At 36.0% G+C, this 18,782-nt stretch overlaps 1 protein-coding gene across 5 annotated transcripts in view; it reads right to left on the bottom strand.

Moving 5' to 3' along the window:
• Positions 1-680: 680 nt before the first annotated feature.
• LOC140139826 (far upstream element-binding protein 1-like) overlaps positions 681-18,782 on the bottom strand; it is a 41,119-nt gene continuing 23,017 nt past the window's right edge. For 3 of the 5 annotated variants that reach the window (XM_072161570.1, XM_072161569.1, XM_072161566.1), the window contains 8 exons: positions 17,849-18,000; positions 16,541-16,635; positions 15,455-15,602; positions 13,735-13,954; positions 13,143-13,238; positions 11,797-12,017; positions 7,328-7,387; positions 681-3,135 (listed from right to left, as the gene is read on the bottom strand). In XM_072161570.1, the coding sequence (XP_072017671.1) occupies positions 7,373-7,387; positions 11,797-12,017; positions 13,143-13,238; positions 13,735-13,954; positions 15,455-15,602; positions 16,541-16,635; positions 17,849-18,000 (947 nt within the window). In that variant the 3' untranslated portion in view covers positions 681-3,135; positions 7,328-7,372. The remainder of the gene's footprint in view (positions 3,136-7,327; positions 7,388-11,796; positions 12,018-13,142; positions 13,239-13,734; positions 13,955-15,454; positions 15,603-16,540; positions 16,636-17,848; positions 18,001-18,782) is intronic. The other 2 variants (XM_072161568.1, XM_072161567.1) reach the window with 2 other exon arrangements.

Below are 18,782 nucleotides of genomic sequence, written 5' to 3' on the forward strand. Positions count from 1 at the left end.
ATACCCAGTTTGTTTAACGTTACTATTTGGTGAACTTTTATTACAACACACATTAAGGATCCGTACCTTTTTACCAGTGTACAACCCTACCCAGCCAAGTTGCATCTTACTGCACCAACAATGCTTAAGCTCCCATTGAATGAGATTCCACAGCCAAGCTGGGGAAAGCTGTGCACTTGTATCTAGAAATGGACCCTAAGTATGTAATATATGAATAAGCATATCTCACAAATGTACAGTAGATACTGAGTGAACATGTTCTTAAATCTACGACCTTACCCACAGTTGATTTCTCCTGATGCCATGGAAGGCCAGTCAGGTGACTACATCCTGTAACGGAATTCCATGGCTGGATCATCCTGGCCAGGCCCAAGTCTGGTCTGTTTAAATACATATGAGGTATAGCCACAATCTTAAAAATGTATGCCAGTCAACATGGTCAACAATGTCTCTAGTGTACTGAACCTTTTTTTTTAAATCTCAGTTATCATTTTGTAATGGAATTAAACATTGGTAATAAATATCTATTTTTGTTTTCAGAAATAATTAAACAAATCATCCAACCTTTGGATTAAAGAGGATACAGAACTATATAATGAATATTGCAATTTTCAAACAACTTGTTCTGCAAGGAAATCTCTGAAAACATACTGTTTCCTATTCATGAAACCTTTCATTCCTCCGCATGAGGTAAATAAACACAATTAACACCCCCTCCATGACCAAATAGGTAAAAATGTATTGAGATTAAGTAAGTTGCTCAGTTCACTGTAACATTCAGTTCTTAACATAAAAATTACAGTCCAGATTTACATCTTTTTCTTAACTTCTATGAACAATACTAATTCCAAGCAAACTGTGGAACACTTATACTAGCACTATTATATCTCAATGAAATTCAGTTAATTCACATCTTTGCTATAAACTGATTAAATAAACCTCTTTGAACAAGTTCATTTGGATTGTTAGATTTAACTGTTAACATTGTTCGTTTTATGCAAATCCAAGAAAAATAAAAACGTTAAACCACGTTTCACCACTACACTAGTGGTTTCATCAGACTGGCAACTTATCACATCTGACTGCTTCCTTTTATAGGCAACAGGAACCGCTATAGAGGAGGCCTACTGACTGACTCAACAACATCTTTGACCAACTCATCACGCCCTCTACAGTGGTTCCTGATGCCTATAAAAGGAAGCAGTCAGATGTGATGAGTTGCCAGTCTGATGAAACCACTAGTGTAGTGGTGAACGTCACTAAAAATGTGAGTTTAACATCTTCATTTTTCTTGGATTTGCATAAAACGAACAATGTAACAGATTAAATACACAATACTCTATAACTTTCACCAGCAGATATGCACATGGAAAAATACACAATATTTGCCCAGGTTTGAAATTGCTGGTATACAAAACACAATTTATCCTTCAACATCAAAATACTGAATACTTGTTGGGATCCCCAATTATTTCTTTGTTACTTGTATCCCTTCACACTAACTTGCATAAAGGAAGCTTACCCAGTGTAACAAATTGAATGAAGGATACTTACCCGGTATAAAACATTATCAACATACTACAACTCTTAACAAAATGTATTTGTTTACATTAATAAATATTACAGTATATAGAGTGAATTGTCATTTTCTTCCACTACTTCATGAATGTATGTATGCACATCAAAATAACAGGTAAAACTATTAATGTTAATCCTTATTTGGGGTTTGGTGCCTAACTGTACAATATTATAGAAACAATATCATATTTAAAACAGCATTTTATCACAAACTTTTTTCATCATAAATACTTATAGTATACGGATTATGGCCATTTTATACCTAGTACAGCAAAAATACTGATTAAATTATACAAGAACATGGAATGAACATAACACATGTTTTAATTTAACTTTAATAGTTTATGTCTACTTACAAAAAATGCGAGGCAGCTGCTTGGGTTGCTTATGCCTCTATTGCCCATGTAGCGCCTCTATAGTTAAACGCTCTCTCCTCATCACACCTTCTTTTGAAAAACAAGGAAGGAATCTACATATGCAACAACTATTTTGATTGGTTACACACATAGGACTATCATGTATTGAGCCAATCAGAGACATGGTAACAACTTTTTGGTATTATTCATTTCTTCAAATCATTTTAAAATGGCATTTCATAGCACGATAAAAACATAAGCAAAATAAGTCATCATCAAAAATGTGATCAATTATATATCGATATGGTAAACATTTGATCATTTCACGATTATCATCAATTATCAATCAATCAATCATTGCAAGTATATCAACAGGTTCATTCAATGACAATAACATTATTAATTGGCAAAATGGTAAACAAGCAAATAAAGCATTTATAGAAAAGACAAAATCATGGTCCGTTTCTCAAGATTGTTTTTTTCACATATAAACAATATGCATATGAAGTTATCAACAGTTTGAAACAAAAAATAATAGTGATCATAATAGTAATGCATATAAATAATGAATATTTTCATGATAGTAATAATTTCATCATCAAAGGGGTTCATTCATTCATGACATATGAAAGTGAAGACTTGTTGTGTATCACATATTATAATATGTAGCAAATATTTAATAGAAAAGTTGTTATGAGGAAGAGCAAAAAATACCTTAAACTACAACATAATAATATCACCAAACCACCTTTATATAGTTACTATAGTACAAAACAAAATGTTTAACTTTTTAATACCTTAATAAACCTAATACGGGTAAATCTTCATAAATAACATGTGCATACATATAATTATATCAAAACAACTTGAATGAATTCACTTGAAATACGTACTTACCCTCATGTTTGTATTGAACATATACATAAAATTACTAAACCTAATTCTTATACTACTTAAAAAGTAAAACCATCTATTATGCACTAAAAAGTTGTAATTCTTACACATAATACATCTCACCATTCTTGTATCTTTAACCAACAAGCAAATTCTGCACGTGTGCACAACATTCTATGAAGTCGATCATCTGATCGATCAAGTATGCTACTATACTACTTTGATGAAAGGTATCAGCAACAATGTACAATGACGAAAATTGGAACAGCATAAAACTTGATAATCCATCAATTCTGTATCACTGGCTCTGAAAACATGGATAAGAAGAACAAAGAGAAAAATGACAAATTCTGTTACAAGATTTCCTTACCGACCAGTCTCCGCAGCGACCACCCTTCAACGCTTACCTACGTTCTGGTCTGACTTGTGTAAGAGACGGGGCAGAATTAAAAACCACATTGATACATCTAATCTACACTAATGAACAATTTGTAAAAAATACAACTACATAAAAAACAAAAACAAATGCACGACAGAACAAAATGGAATGGAAAACAATATAAATTATTAATAATCAACATAGCAAAACAAGCATTCATAGTTATCACAACATTGTTTCTATGAAAAAAGTTTTCACAAGAGTAAAGGATATTGCCTTTTTATATTAACAAAGCACATGTGACAAAGTAATAAGCTGGAATGAGTAATGAACTATTTTATAGTTAGCAACATCAACCACATTTTGGTGCATAGAAAGTAGTCAAAAGGTTTCATAATATAAAACAGTTACAGAGGATACGAAATAGGTTAGTAGACCTCAAGTGCATCATTTTCATAAACAATAAAACAATCTGTATTAGATAATAAATATTTCTACAGTGGCTGCTAAAATGATACTACAAAATGATGTCATAAATGAGCATGCAATCGGCAAATAAATATGAATATTCATGAGGGAAAACATCTCAAATATGGACCTGGCAAACCCAATAATCAACAGTTTCCTTGTGGGAAAAACAAAGAATATTCAAGTCACACCTGCCTAATCATAGAATTTATGTGCAATCAACCCCACCCTGGTGCATGGTTTAGTTGAATTTTGTCTGTCAAAACCAAGCAAAAACTTGTTTTGACATTAATCCATGAAATTTGTCAAAGATGATATTGGTGTGAAAATCTAGCCATTACATTAAGTAATTCACTTCTGGAAGTGATGTTAGATTTAGTTGTAGTCTAAGAGTGGACCATATATGCGACTCAAGATTCTCTTACAATCCACCGACTGCTTCAGACAGCAAGTAAGTCTTGCATCACTACCAGTAGCGATCATCACACCAAAAAAACAACAACAAAAAAAGGAAAAAAATAACTCAGTGATTTATTAGTGCACCTAGCACAGGCATAAACTCACAGGCCTCAGCAGAAACACACTTAACAGGAATTTGCTGACCACTGAGGGCCAAGACATGTCATATAAACCATTTAAGAGCAAACTGGAACTTGCAGCTAAGAAGCACACACTATACAACAATAAACCCGGCGCAGCCAGGATTAAGTTCCCCTAATTATATCAGGCAATAAGCATTTAGTTCTTTGCCCATAGGAATTTCAAGTTAGCTCAACGCTGGCTCGAAATCGCAGAGCTAACTTGACCACATTATATTTTTTTACAAATGAAGAAACTGTACAGCCAAAACAAGTAATGTTTATGCCTGGTTTTGACAAATAAAAATTCAGCCTACAATTACCAAACCTGACCTCTTTTATAAATGGTAACAATTTAATGTGAGAATTCAAACAATTCAAAACATGTAATAAAGACACATCATAATGCAATGAATACATGTATACCAAAATATTTGTGTTTTTACAAGTTTCTATGTAGTGTTATAAAGGCTCTAATCAACATGATCAACAAATGAAACAATTATCTTATTTAGTAAAAAATCAATTATCAAAAATAAAAATTGTTATTCTAAATTCATATCAAAATATCAAAGACACATTTTTAATTCAATATCAAACAGTAAAGCAGCAGCATATAGAAAAGACATGTTCTGGACAGTAGCAATTCATCATGTGATTCACATTGCATAAACTTGATCTAAAACATTACATGTAACCATTTGGTGAATATCGCTGTACTATATACACCATGTATTGAGTGTGCCTTCTATGAACCATTGCAAAATTTGAAGAGTAAAATGTGCAATTTATAACCCAATCTTATTTCTACAACATGAGGTATATTTGCACAGTGTATTCTGTTAACACTAATCATGTTAGTTGAATTCTGCAAGCAATGTACAGGGCTCATTAAAGCGTGCAAATAAAAGTGAAAAGGCTAGAATGGGAATAGGGAGAGAAAAGAGAAGAGACAGAGGGATATAGAGGAAACGAAGTGGAAAGTGAAGAGGGAGAGATGAGGAAATGACCAAAGAAAGAATTGAAATGAAAAAGTTTGAGAGTGCAGCCTGGATCAAAGACTTAAAGCTGACAAGTCATCACACTGGAGTATGGAATTCTACCCATAGTCAGTTTTCAAGTTATTATTGAAGGTGGGTGACCCGAGTGACAGCCTCATCCTCACACTTTATTCCATCAAAATTATGTTTTTTAATCAGTTGAAGCTGAAATTTTGGGCCCGAGTTAAGTTTCACTTTGGTGGTATGTTGGTGTTTTGGTGGGTGTTTCCTGTACTACGGGTGACTGCTTTGTGATTCCAAACTGCTGGAAAAATATTTAACTTGGAATAAGAATGTTTGGGTGATATGCCGGTTTTTCTCATCATATGTTACAATCGCACCACCCACCTTTACGCAACTTAGTTATGTGAGATGTGATCAAGCAAAATCAGTCGCAAGTCGGAAATATTGATTTTGTGATATAGCCAAACAAAGGAAGTATTTCGTGAAAAATTGCGTTCGCATTCTCGTGAAAAATTGAGTTAGCTTGAAATTCCATTGGACAAGGAAACTGACTGCTAAATGTCTTGTTGTAACCAGTACGAAACTCGGGAGCTGATCCTGGTTGCGAAGGTTATTTGTGGAATGTCTGGGGTGTGCGCTCTTGTAGCAGCAAAGTCCCTGAATTGTTGTTCAATGGTATATGGAATGATGTGGGGCTGTAGTGGTCAGCGACAACCTGTAAAGTGTGCCGAGGCTTGTGGATCAATGACTAGGCGTTGTGCCTGTGGGTAGCGCACTATAAATCAATTTTTCCTTTTGTTTGCTATTGTTTTGGACACTAACTGCTAAGGTAGGGACCGAGTCCCGGGAATTCGAGTCCCGCCCGGGTAGCCGAGTACCCGGGCAGGAATTCCATGCCCGGATACCCGAAATTAAAAAATTTTGGTTTTGTAGTGTCCCTGGACCTAGACCTAAATGCTAGGATCATTCATGGTTGACCTAAAAAAAAATATAAAAAATTCAAGATGTTTTGTATTTTTAATATAAAAATTGATACTTTGTATTCATGTCATACTCTATTAATGATATCAAAATGCATTCAAATTCAATGCATTTTTGACATGAATACAAAGTATCAATTTTCATATTAAAAATACAAAACATCTTGAATTTTTTTTAGGTCAACCATGAATGATCCTAGCATTTAGGTCTAGGTCCAGGGACACTACAAAACCGAATTTTTTGAATTTCGGGTACCCGCCCGAAAAATAAACGGGTACCCGGGCACAAAATTACCCGAAAATCCCAACCCTACTAACTGCTCATATCTTTTGAACTGGTTGTCCAAATTCAATGGGGTCAATGGGGACTGATTTTTATTGATCACACTACATATGTTGAAAAAAAAAAGTTTTAAACAAACAAAGTGTTCAAATTCTTGGAAGTGCAAATGTTATATTTATCAGTATTTGATTGAATTTCCCGTATATTATAAGCCAAGTTGTTTTACGTACGCCAAAAATAATGATATCGACATGTTGCCCATATGTTATGAGACGAGAGATACACAACAGCACCTAAAAACAATACCTTTATTCCAATTCTTAAACACTTCAATTAAATATACTAATCAGAAGTATACCAAATTGTAATTAAATTCTTCAGACTGACTGACTGACACACAGACACAAGACTCATGATGCCATGAGGTCTTTTCTTTCGGACATTTCGGATGACCTAAAAATGGGCACAATTAATTTACTGACTTCCTGTGTCATATGACTCAGAAAACTCCCCAAGGACCCAATCTCCGATTTACACCTTTTCAAACAGTTTAAAAACTTTCTACTTGAAATTTCATAACAGTACATATGGGACTGAAATACTTCTTTAAAGCACAAAGGAATTTTTAGTAGTAGTATGATAATACACACTAAAATATAATTAATCCTTACATGTAGTACACAAATTAAAATGAAAACAAAATCACCATTCAGCATGACAAGGATTTAGGCTACTGCATTCATTATCATCATTTCCCTAAAAAGTTTTAAAATCATTAAATGAAGAGCCAAGCCAGGATTTTTTCACCTTTAAAGAAAAGCGCCCTCGTGCTGTAATGTCACTGGTTCTCCTTCAGTAGCCAGGAGCCTAGAGAGCCAGGAGTGAACATAGCAGAGAATAATTGTTGCAAGTTACATGCCGATGGGAGAAAAAAGACACAAAAAATAAAATAGTCATATCATCATCACCATAACATTCCAACAAAATTATTGCAGTTTTTATAACAAACATGCATACAGGCCGAGTCAAAAAGAAGTAAACTCATGTTTCAGGGGATGTAACTCGAGATCTGCAAGGAATCTGCTAAAAATAAGAATACCACTGGAAAGAACAAATTCTACACGTATAAATAAAAACAAGAATTGTCGCAATTGCTCACAGCAAACTAAAGTTAAATACTCATTTGAATACAACCACCCATTTTTGTAGCTGCACACGGCTGATTGATTTTCATCCATTTCAAAGCTTTTCACTTTCGACAAATCAGAAAAGTGCTGACAGGATTTATTGTTGAAAAGACAACCTTTGCTTTTAATTAATATTCAACAAAGTCCATGACGGTAATATAGTTTATAAGGATACCAATTCAAGTGTTTACGAACGATCCAGCAGAAGCTTGATTGGGGAATGTTGGGTAAAGGATTGAGCTGATCTTTGGTCTTGATGTAACGCATGTCTGCCTCTAGCAATGTTCGCTTGTGATCTAGCAGTTCGTGGTCTGCCTGACGCTTCCGGCTGTCTGTTTCTTAGTGTCCCATGCACATTGAGCTTGTTCACATTCTTATATACTCCTCCCTTACATGAAACCCGGTTAGCTATAGGAAATTGGAGACGAAAAAGACGCTGAACTTCAGTGGGACTCTTAGTTTCATGATACTTCGTCGACAGAAACGTGCGCGCCCGTGCAGTAAATTGTGGTGCCATGTTGTCATTTGGCCCATTTTATTATAATGTAGTTCAAAATTGTATTATAATGAGGTAAAATTCATATTGAAAAGAGCCCTTTAACATTATTGATCGAAACCACACCTGGCACAGAACTTTATTTGCATTTGAATATTGCGCCTTACCAATCAATATAGCAGGGGTAGGCCCCTACTTGGGAAGTGACACTGTGTGCAGCTACAAAAATGGGTGGTTGTATTCAAATGAGTATAACATGAGTTTGCTGTGAGCAATTGCAACAATTCGTTTTTTTATTTAGACGTGTAGACTTTGCTATTTCCAGTGGTATTTTCATTGTTTGCAGATTCCTTACAGATCTTAAGTTACAGCCCCTCAAACATGAGTTTACTTCTTTTTGACTCAGCATGTATTTACTGTGTGTGTATTGAATGGTGCTTATTGCTGTTAACATGACAACCATTGTTTTGATGACATAAATATGTAAACACAATAAGGCCAAAAAAATTGTTGTGTTGCCCTCAAGTGGGAAAATGGGAAATTTGGTCGGACGGTCAGATTTTTTTTTTTTTTTTTTCTTTTCAAACCTTCAGTTTTAAAAATCCCTCAAATATTAAATAATGCTTCTTCAATTAGGGACATTTGTCAATTTTGACTTCTGGATACCTGTTAGATATCAATTAAGGTTGGTCTGAACCCTGGAATTATGGAAACTTTCGGCCTCATAACTTCTAAATTGTTGGTCTAAAGTATATAAAAGTATACATATTTAGAATGGCAAAGACTTGATAAGTTCATCTGTGAGGTCAAATTTGGGCCAAATTGGCACTTTTGGCCCAAAATCCCAAAAATAACGCTTTTGGCCCACTTCTTTTTTGTGCACCGTAACAAAAAAATTCTTGGGCCAAAATTTTTTTTAAATTAATTTTTAAAAACTAGATCAAAATGTCTAGGACCCGTTTTTTCATTTTTTTGAATTTCGACTAACTTAAAGAAATTTGCGTCAAAAATGATCAAAAAATGCTGATTTTTCAAAAAAATCATAAAAAAACCCAATTTTGGCACAAATTTCAAATATTTTTGGTGAAATTGGTCAAAATTCAAAAAAATGAAAAAACGCGTCCTAGATATTTTGATCTAGTTTTAAAAATTAGTTTCAAAAAAATTTTGGCTCAAGAATTTTTTCTCAAAAAAGAAGTGGGCCAAAACCGTTATTTTTGGGATTTTGGGCCAAAAGTGCCAATTTGGCCCAAATTTGACCTCACAGATGAACTTATCAAGTCTTTGCCATTCTAAATATGTATACTTTTATATACTTCAGACCAACAATTTAGAAGTTATGAGGCCCGAAAGTTTCCATAATTCCAGGGTTCAGACCAACCTTAAAGACTAGTCTTTCAATAAAATATTAATTTTAAGTGAAAAACATTGATTTTTTGAACAAATCTAAACTTATCAACTCCATTTCCATCAAATACATGTACTTGCATTTTGAAACAAATTCTCTAATCCTTGGCAATGGGATTTTCTCATCTTTCTTCACAGACGATTACCTTGGTAACAGATTCATTGTCTGAAAATTGACCTGCGGCATTGAAAATTTATGGGGGCTCGTCCAGGAAATATGCTATGCTACTAGAGGTTTTAATTTTTAAATTTGCTCTTTTTATGTTTAGATACTAGTTAGCATCCGATTCTGGAAAAGTTATATCTGTTTCAGTTATGGTGTTAAAAAATATCTAAAAACAAGGGTTTGCCACAGGTGGAAAAAAACACGCTGCGTTTCATATGAGCTTTTGGTTTTACTCTTTGTGCCATTTTTTGATCTAGTGTCCAGTTATTCCTACATTGCAGACCTGTTGTTGCTGACAAAAAGCAACCCTGTCTGGAACCATGAAAACTGGCAAGACAAAAGTTTCTAGCTGGCTTTGAGAAATTAACAAGGTCCTTATTAAACTGGTCAAATCTTTAGACCTTTCTTTGGTCATCTCCTTTGCTGATTTCAAAATGTTTCCAATTTTTGCAAATCTTACTCGATGGAGGTCAAAAATGTCCTCATCTGTTCTCGCCATAATTATGACTTTTAGCTCGAGTGCATCAACTGCTATGTTTAAATAAATTCAACATATTTAGGCAAACAAAAGTTTGTCTTGGAAGAAAATAGAACACCAACAAAGCAGTACACACACTTTATCCCCCCTTTGTTTTTTCTTTTCAGTAATGCATAATAATAAGCTATTTTTGATTCAGAATTACATTTTTGGGCCAATATTTATATCTGGCTAAGAATTTTCATAGCAGTTTTCCACAGACAGGAAAAAAGAAGAACAAGAAAATAAATGAACAAATAATGCTCTAAAATTCAAGTTTAAAAATGGTACCCTTTAGCAAATTGAAAATACCCTTGGTGGGCGCTTATTGGAGCGAATACGGTACATGTAGAGGAGGTTTCCATGCCCAGGGACACCTCTTAGATTACAAGCCTCTTTCTTAGGCTACACTTGCAGGCAAACTAAGCAGGAATTTGCCAAACTATGCAGTGCAAATGGGATAGCTATAATTGGTGGTCAGGAGGCTGTGTGGGTATAATGAGGATAGCTAATTGGTGGTCAGGAAGTTGGTTGGGTATAAATGAAAGCAATACAGATGATATGATGGGCAAAATGTTACATTACAACTGCAAAAACACATACATTGTCTAAATGAAAGTGCATAAAGGCAAAGGTGTCACCATGTGCAAAGCTAGTTCAATTTATCTTCCCTTACATTACACCAAAAATATTTTTATAAAGCAACCCTGTTATTAAGGTCCTTTCCTTGCTGTTAATTTTTTTTATCAAGTGCAGGGACCAAAGTAACCCTTTAGACACTAAATTGGGTTATTTGGTTGAACTCTATTCCCTTCCTCACAATTTATATAGAGATTGATAATCCGGATTACAAAAGACCCCAATAAATTTAATAAGATGTTGAAATCAACTCATCAAGTGGGATTATTAACACACACTAGGATTTTACACATTATTATTTGGAGACAAACACAAACACTATAAACAAGTGACTTCAAAATCAATATACGGTAATGGCTGCCATGATTCTGAACAATAGACTATTCCAATTAAATCCATACAACGGTTGAATTTTTTGGGCAAGAAACTCCGAATGCCATGTTTTCCATAGAGGTTGTATTACAACTACTATGGAAGACATGGCCTTCGAAGTTTCTTGCCAAAAAAATTCAACCAAGAGGTCCCAGGTTTGAAGCCTGATCAAGGATACTTTTCTTTTTCTTCTGGACAACTTAAAGGAACCTTAATTTGCAACTGATTCATGATCAAAGCATTCAAATAAATTATGTAAACATATTAATCTTCAAGTCACTTGTCTGTGCAGAATAGATGCAAATTCAAGTTTATATGTAATTATATAAAACAATGATAAGATATCAATGATTCACCAACTACTACTAGCAATGAATAGAATAAAAGTAATAAATATTTCACATTCTAAAAACAGAAACACACAGGGGTATGAAATAAACACAAATAAGAATCGCCTGTGAATCACCGGCTATTCACCGGTACATGACTTACCTGTTGTCCAGGTTGAGGTTGAGACTGATTTATGGCCTGAGACTGCTGGTAGTACAGCTGCTGTTGACGGAAGTATTCTTTCCATTGAGCTGTGTAGTCTGGCTGTCCTGCACCGGCTGAAGGGCCACCACCGGCTGCAGCTGCTGCTGCCGCCGCTGCTGCTGCTGATGGTTGCTGTGGCTGTTGCTGAGGCTGTGCTTGAGGTTGCTGACCTTGTTGGGCTGTAAGGGGATGAATGAGACAAATTGATCATTACGTACATGTATGACTACACTGAATGATACTACAGTGGATGACAAAAACACCCAACTAGTGATTCAACACCACAGAGTGCGTAATCCTTGGAAAGTGCTAATGGGACATGAATTGTGCCTCTTGGATGATGTTGCATCACGGTCATGCATCGCAGGTTTTCTCCGGGTGCTCCGGTTTTCCTCCTGCATCTAAAATCGGACCTCTTCCCATATTCCTGTCCCGTCATATCCGTATGGCGTCCCTTAAATTTAGTAGCCTCTGAGCACTATTGGGATTAGCCTGGCTTCGGCCGAATGTTATAAATAAATAAATTTAAAAAAAAATAGACCTTTTCAAATCAACATCGGAAACGAGCGGAAAACCAGGTCACATGAACCAGATGTGTACGCAGTATAATAAAGCATCAGCGAGCATCCTTACGCTTGCGGAAATTCACATAACTATGAGTCAAGAGCCCGTACCACTGCACCACCATGCCCTACACTAAACCTGTGCGGCCTCAGACATGTACGAATGAGTTAGTTCTATGTTGAATTCATCATTCCAATCCATGCAATGAATTATGTTAATACACAAAATGTTCTTCTGTAATATTCCACACTTTAATGCCCATCCCCTTTCTTAAAACTCAAAAAGATTAAAGTATTCCAAAATCCATTCCAATGTTGGCGAGTATGCATGGCACACAGAATCGTACCATACATATAATTGTACAACTTCCTTCACCAGTATGTTAGGATTAAGATTATGTTATTGTTAGTATATGTTTGATCCATGTTAACCCTAGTTTGACCCATGTTAATCCTGGTTTGAGCCATGTTAAGCCTGGTTAACAATTTTCAAAATTAAGAGCTTAGTGCTTAATACCACATTGCATTTTGAATGCATGCTTTATTTCCGAGTTGAACTGAATGAAAATTGAGCTTCAGTTCAGTTCAGTTGGCCTGATACATAGATGTCATTTTTATGCTCCTTTTCAAGGAAAACAAGAAAGCAGGGTAATACCAGTGGGAAGCAGTAGAATGGATTTTGTTATTAAGTTAACCCTGGTTTGAGCCATGTTAACCTGGTTTATACTAAACAAAACAGACCTGTACCTAGCTGTTGAGTCATACGGTAATACTCCTGCCACTGGTTGGTGTAGTCAGGTTGACCTGAGCCTGCCTGGCTAGTCTGGGGTTGACCACCTGTTACAGGAAAAAAAATGAAAAAAAATGGGTGGTTATTTATTTACCTTTCCTTTAAAGGAGGATGATTTGATCAACCTCCTCATCCTCACTTGTTAACCCTGGTTTAATACATGGTGACCCTGGTCTGATCCATATTAACCCTGCTTTGATCCATGTTAATCATGGTTTGATCTATGTTGGTTTGATCCATGTTAACCCTGGTTAACAAATTTAGTTAAGATGTTTAAAAAATGTCAGTACAATCATCTGTTTGACGACTTTATGTGTACTGACATCATATTTGGAAAAAAATGTCAGATTCAGATAGTGCATCCATTGAAAACGTGTATCACCCACCTCTCCCTAATAAAAATAAAAATGAAATGTACAAAAAAGAAGTTTTTTGTTGATTTTCTTTCACATTTCCATATTTTATATACACCAATTTACTGCCAAGTTAGATCTGTGACTACAGTACTAATATATGAAACTAAATTGACAGTACTACCATTACCTGTGGGTTGACTTTGTGTCACTACTGCTGGGGAATTACTGGCATTAGGCGTCACTGCCACGTTGCCTGCTTGTGATGTCTGTGCTGACGGCTGACCACCAGCCCCAGGCTGCTGTTGCTGAGCATACAGCTGCTGGTAATATTGGTTCCACGCTGTTTCGTTTGACTGTTGTAGTTGCTGCTGCTGCTGCGGATGTTGCTGTTGGGGGTCTTGCTGTGGCTATAAATTAAATTAAATTTCAGTCCAAATTTTGCCAATTTCATAAATCAAAATCATGTCAAAAAGAAAACAAACAATTATGAAGGAGATGGCCATAAGACAATTAAGGATAGATACAGAGCCATCCCCCAATTTCAATACAAACAACACCAAATGCTCTCAAAGACAGTAAATGTTACACGCTGATGTGGTAAATGTACATAGAAAGTCATTGCAATTAAAACGTGGAATGATCCGCATTTTAAAGTACGAAAGAATCAAAGCTTCGTAAAAATGTTTAATATGTGTTTCTCGGCAATTGCATGTTTTGTCAAAGAATGACTAAACAATAAATCTTATAGGGCAGGCTTTATGATTTTTTTATAAGGCAGCTTTTGAATGCTTGAACTTCCTACACAAGTTCCAAGTTTGATCGCTGACAACAGCTGTAATTATCAGCTTCAAACATGTTGTGTGAGAGCCCATGACAAGAACCTCATTAATCAAGTCAATCAACTTGAATGAAATCCTGAAAATTATAACTTGGCTTTCTTTTGTTTACTTTTGCATCACATTATACGCCCAGAATCCACTGATATTTGACATTCTGAGTTCTAGCTGGATGCTTGCTTCAGTTATACGCTGCTCACAAAAAGTATTGTCACACTTTACTATGAGCCAATATTACTTTTGACATCCATCCTTTAATTTGGGTCCAGCAGCTGGTCAGTTGGAATCGATTTCCCTGTTTTTATAAGAAATTATAAATTAAGGGAACAAAATTTCACTGTGTCCCATGATGAAAGTCCTTGTAATCTTAAGGGGGAAGGGGGTCAAAAAGTTAGATTTGTAAGAAAAGTTGACATTTTGAACGGATTTTTCAACATTTCCCAATTTTCAGAGAGCGGGACTAATCCTACAAAAGCACTTTCATTTAAAGGATTTCATCCAACAATTTTGGTTTGTTCCCTAATACTTAATGACAAAATCAATACATAACCTGGATAGAGACCTTTGTTTTGCAAAATATGGCAATTTACATAAGGTAACATTTCAAAAATGACAGATAGAGTCATTTGCTAATCCAAAGCGCTTTCCCGTCCCATTGCGCTGTGTTCATTGTTTGGAAGGTCAAGTAAATGGAATGTTGTTATCATCAAGGATGTAAATGGGCAACATATCCATTTCCTGAAAATCCATCTGGTACTTGGACAGGTGGCTGTGGGCTTGCGTAGGTATTAATATTTAGAGGGGTTTGTCCGGGGAATACGCTGCATGCAGGGTATCGCCCCCTCCTAAACAGTTTTTTTGCCTCTTTTTATGACAAATTATCATAATCCAATTTGAAATGCAAAAAAAAAAATATATATATTATTTTTTTTTTTTTTTTACAATTCCACAATTTGAAGTTCTACATGTACCTTTTGTCAAGTACTAAGTTAACTCTTAATGGCCATGTTTCTTCTAATTATTTCACTAGAATTTATAAAATATTATTGCTCCTTAATGGTTTTGACTTACCGGATTCCACTGATTTGGTGAATTCCATTGGTTGAATGAATTATTACCACCCCCTCCTTGTCCACCACCTCCTGCTCCCCAGCCTTGAGGAGCGCCCCCAAATTGCTGTTGGTGAGGCGGGCCTCCTTGATGCGGGCCACCAGGTCCTCTGCAATACAAGAAAATAGAAATAATGAACAAATCTAAGAACTATTTTGACTGGTTACAAAAAGGGATGTATCATGTATTGAGCCAATCAGAGATATGATAACCAGGCTGAATGGGATTACGCATCAAATTACTAGTAGATTGGATAAGAGGTTGAAACTGCAACTCAAAGCAGTGCTGCCGATAGTCGACAAGTTTTAAACTGCTTCCAGTTTCTCTAATGGCGAAGGAAAGCACATGCTCTGTTACAAATCGCAATCTCTTATTCATCTGTCAAATAAACTCATAGCATGTGTGTGAGAGCCAATGACAAGAACCTCATTAATCAAGTCAATCAACTTGAATGAAATTCTGAAAATTGTAACTCGGCTTTCTTTTGTTTATTTTGCATCACATTATAAGTCCAGAATCCACTGATATTTGACATTCTGGGTTCTAGCTGGATGCTTTGGTTATATTTGCATATTTTATTTTGGGGGTTAAAGAACAACACTATTTGAGAGTATTATTTTTTTACTGTAAAAGGCTGATAATTAAAGAAAAATAAAGGACTTAAATGTTGTTAAGTGCATATTGTGATTTTACAGTGAATACCAAACTGTTGTAATATTAGGCCAAAAACTAATAGTATGCCTCAAAGCCCAGAACTTTCAAGGATATAAGTAACTGTTGAATAAAATGCCTGAAAAGGTGTGAGCACCTGCTTGGGGCACAATTTTTGTTTATTGAATGTGAGGGATCATACATATATACTACAACATTTATATAGCGCCTTTTCAAGGTAAGTTTCAAAGCGCTGGATGAAGCGCAATTCCAGAGCACACATGCATGCCCTTATTCATACTAATCAATGATGTCTCCCAAACATTTGTTCCCAGGAAACCAGGAAACTTTCACAGCTGCACATTTGTAAATGAACAAGTGTTAAACTTGACTTACCCGGGTCCACGCCCATTGAATCCACCAGGCCCTCCTGGTGCACCCATTCCACGATCTCCAGGACCACCAGGTCCCCGATCACCTGGTCCACGATCCTGCAAGAAAATAAAGTGCAGTACATCATTTTAGAGGAGCTGATGCATCTATATATGCAGCAAATGCATTACAGTAATGTGTAATAAGTGGTTATGTTACTTATTTATTTTATTACAACTTGTTTTGCCTGGGGTATAAAGCTCAGTGATCAATACTGATAACCAGTTTAGCCCTGGGGTCAAACAAAATACATGAAAAACATTAGAAATACATTACATAACACCATAAAAACTAAAATAACACAGTGCTGGCTGGCTTCAAAGTGGTAGTATCCATGCAGGCCTTATCACATGTAGATTCTGAGGATCAGAACACTGACTCAGGGCCAAGGGTGAATTACCGTAAAGATTTGCATGGCACATGTGGATTCATTTACCGAGGTAAATTCCAGGTACAAATAGAGAGCTTCCTTCTCTAAAAATCCCTACAAGAATTCCTCCTCTAAAAATCCCAACAAGAATTAAGAGTCTGTGCCCCTTATTTGCTGGTAGGATTTTTACGAGAAGGGATTTTAAGTTTGTGCCTAACACTCTAGTTATGTCAAGAGAGCCCATTGGCGCCATTAGGCGAATCTTTATGGTATGAACACGGTGGCTGAGCGGAACGGGCCCGGACTCATAATCTGAAGGTTGCGGGTTCGAGCCCGGCGACGCCATCGTGTTAAGCGCCCTTGAGTAAGGCACTTTATTACTCCTCTCCACCCAGGTGTTTAAATGGGTACCGGCATTCTTAAATTGTCTTGGTCGGGCTGACGTCACAAAGGGGAAATAGCCTTGTAAAACCAGTGTGCGCATGTGCAGCGCATGTGCAGTTCCCCTTTCTCGAGCTGGTTGCTATGGGCGCGCTTGTACAAAGGGGACGAAGGGGACAATGTTCCCGGATGTCCGACCGAGTGAATGCTGGGAAGGTAACAGACTCGCTGTGGAGGAGGTGTAGCGATCCCCTTATAGCAACATTACATGGAGGAGTCTGGCCCAATCACCAATGAAAGAGAGATGGGCACTCCGATCACTGTTTATACAGGGTCATCTCCTTTACCTTTTATGGTATGTTATGTTCATGAATCTAGCCTCAACTGGGAACTCATTTAGCTTGATCACATCAATTAACTTGTTTGCACTTTTTCCAAACTTTTATGTTCTACTCTAAATTCCAATGTTTCTCCATCTTACACAATTAATGGAGAACTTTAGAATTAGTCCTTAATCCTACCGTAATTTTCTCTTCGATCATGTCAATGGCTGCCCGTCTTGCTTCTGGCGTCCCTCTGATCAGGAAGACCTTCTCCCCTGGCGGGTGATCGTTACGGCTGATCTCGATGTGCGCTCCAGACTTGTCCTTGAGCTGCCGAATCGTCTCACCACCTAAATATCATGTTTGGCATGACACAGACATAGCACAGGGCAATAGAGTGCACATATCATGGAAAGACACAAAATAGCAGTGTTGTTTAGTGGCCACATCTGGTGATGGACAATGTAGAACTTTGTGAAAATATTCCTTCAATGCAAGCAAACTATATACCGGTATATCAATAAATTATATCTTTGCCATAGGTGGTGCAGAACCCTTTCAATTATTGTTCTTATATTTGAAATCAACGCAATGTTATCATGGTTACCAAAGAGTTACAAAATAAGATGGCACAACATTAACAAATTATACACACAGGTGAGAGGTAGGTAGATTTAGTTACCATGTTACCATGGTTATAGAAATTAAACTTTGAAGACAATAAAATATCAAGTACAATGTGAAATTCAAGTCATCATCATCATCAACAACATAATAACATGAATGGAATCAGTCACAATGAATTTTCTTGTGTGAAAAAACTACAACCAAACCTGAGAGAACAGCCTCCTGAAACCTGTCTCAACTCAAAACAAACAAAAAAGTTCAAACATTTCACAAAATTGATGACATGTTTGGAATAATATATGATTTGTAACAAATGCTGCCAGAATACATACATGAGAAAAGACTATCATTTTTAAATGTTTTACGCTATCATATAATTAACAAATTGATCAGTTTTTGGTAAAAAAAATAATAAAACAATAATTTGTGACAAGATGGGGCTAAACAAACATAGAAAATTATATTATCAAAAAGAATCATCAATTCCATGTATTGATACTTCAGT

The sequence above is a fragment of the Amphiura filiformis genome, chromosome 18, assembly GCF_039555335.1.
Source record: "Amphiura filiformis chromosome 18, Afil_fr2py, whole genome shotgun sequence".
Classification (NCBI taxonomy): Eukaryota; Metazoa; Echinodermata; class Ophiuroidea; order Amphilepidida; family Amphiuridae; genus Amphiura; species Amphiura filiformis.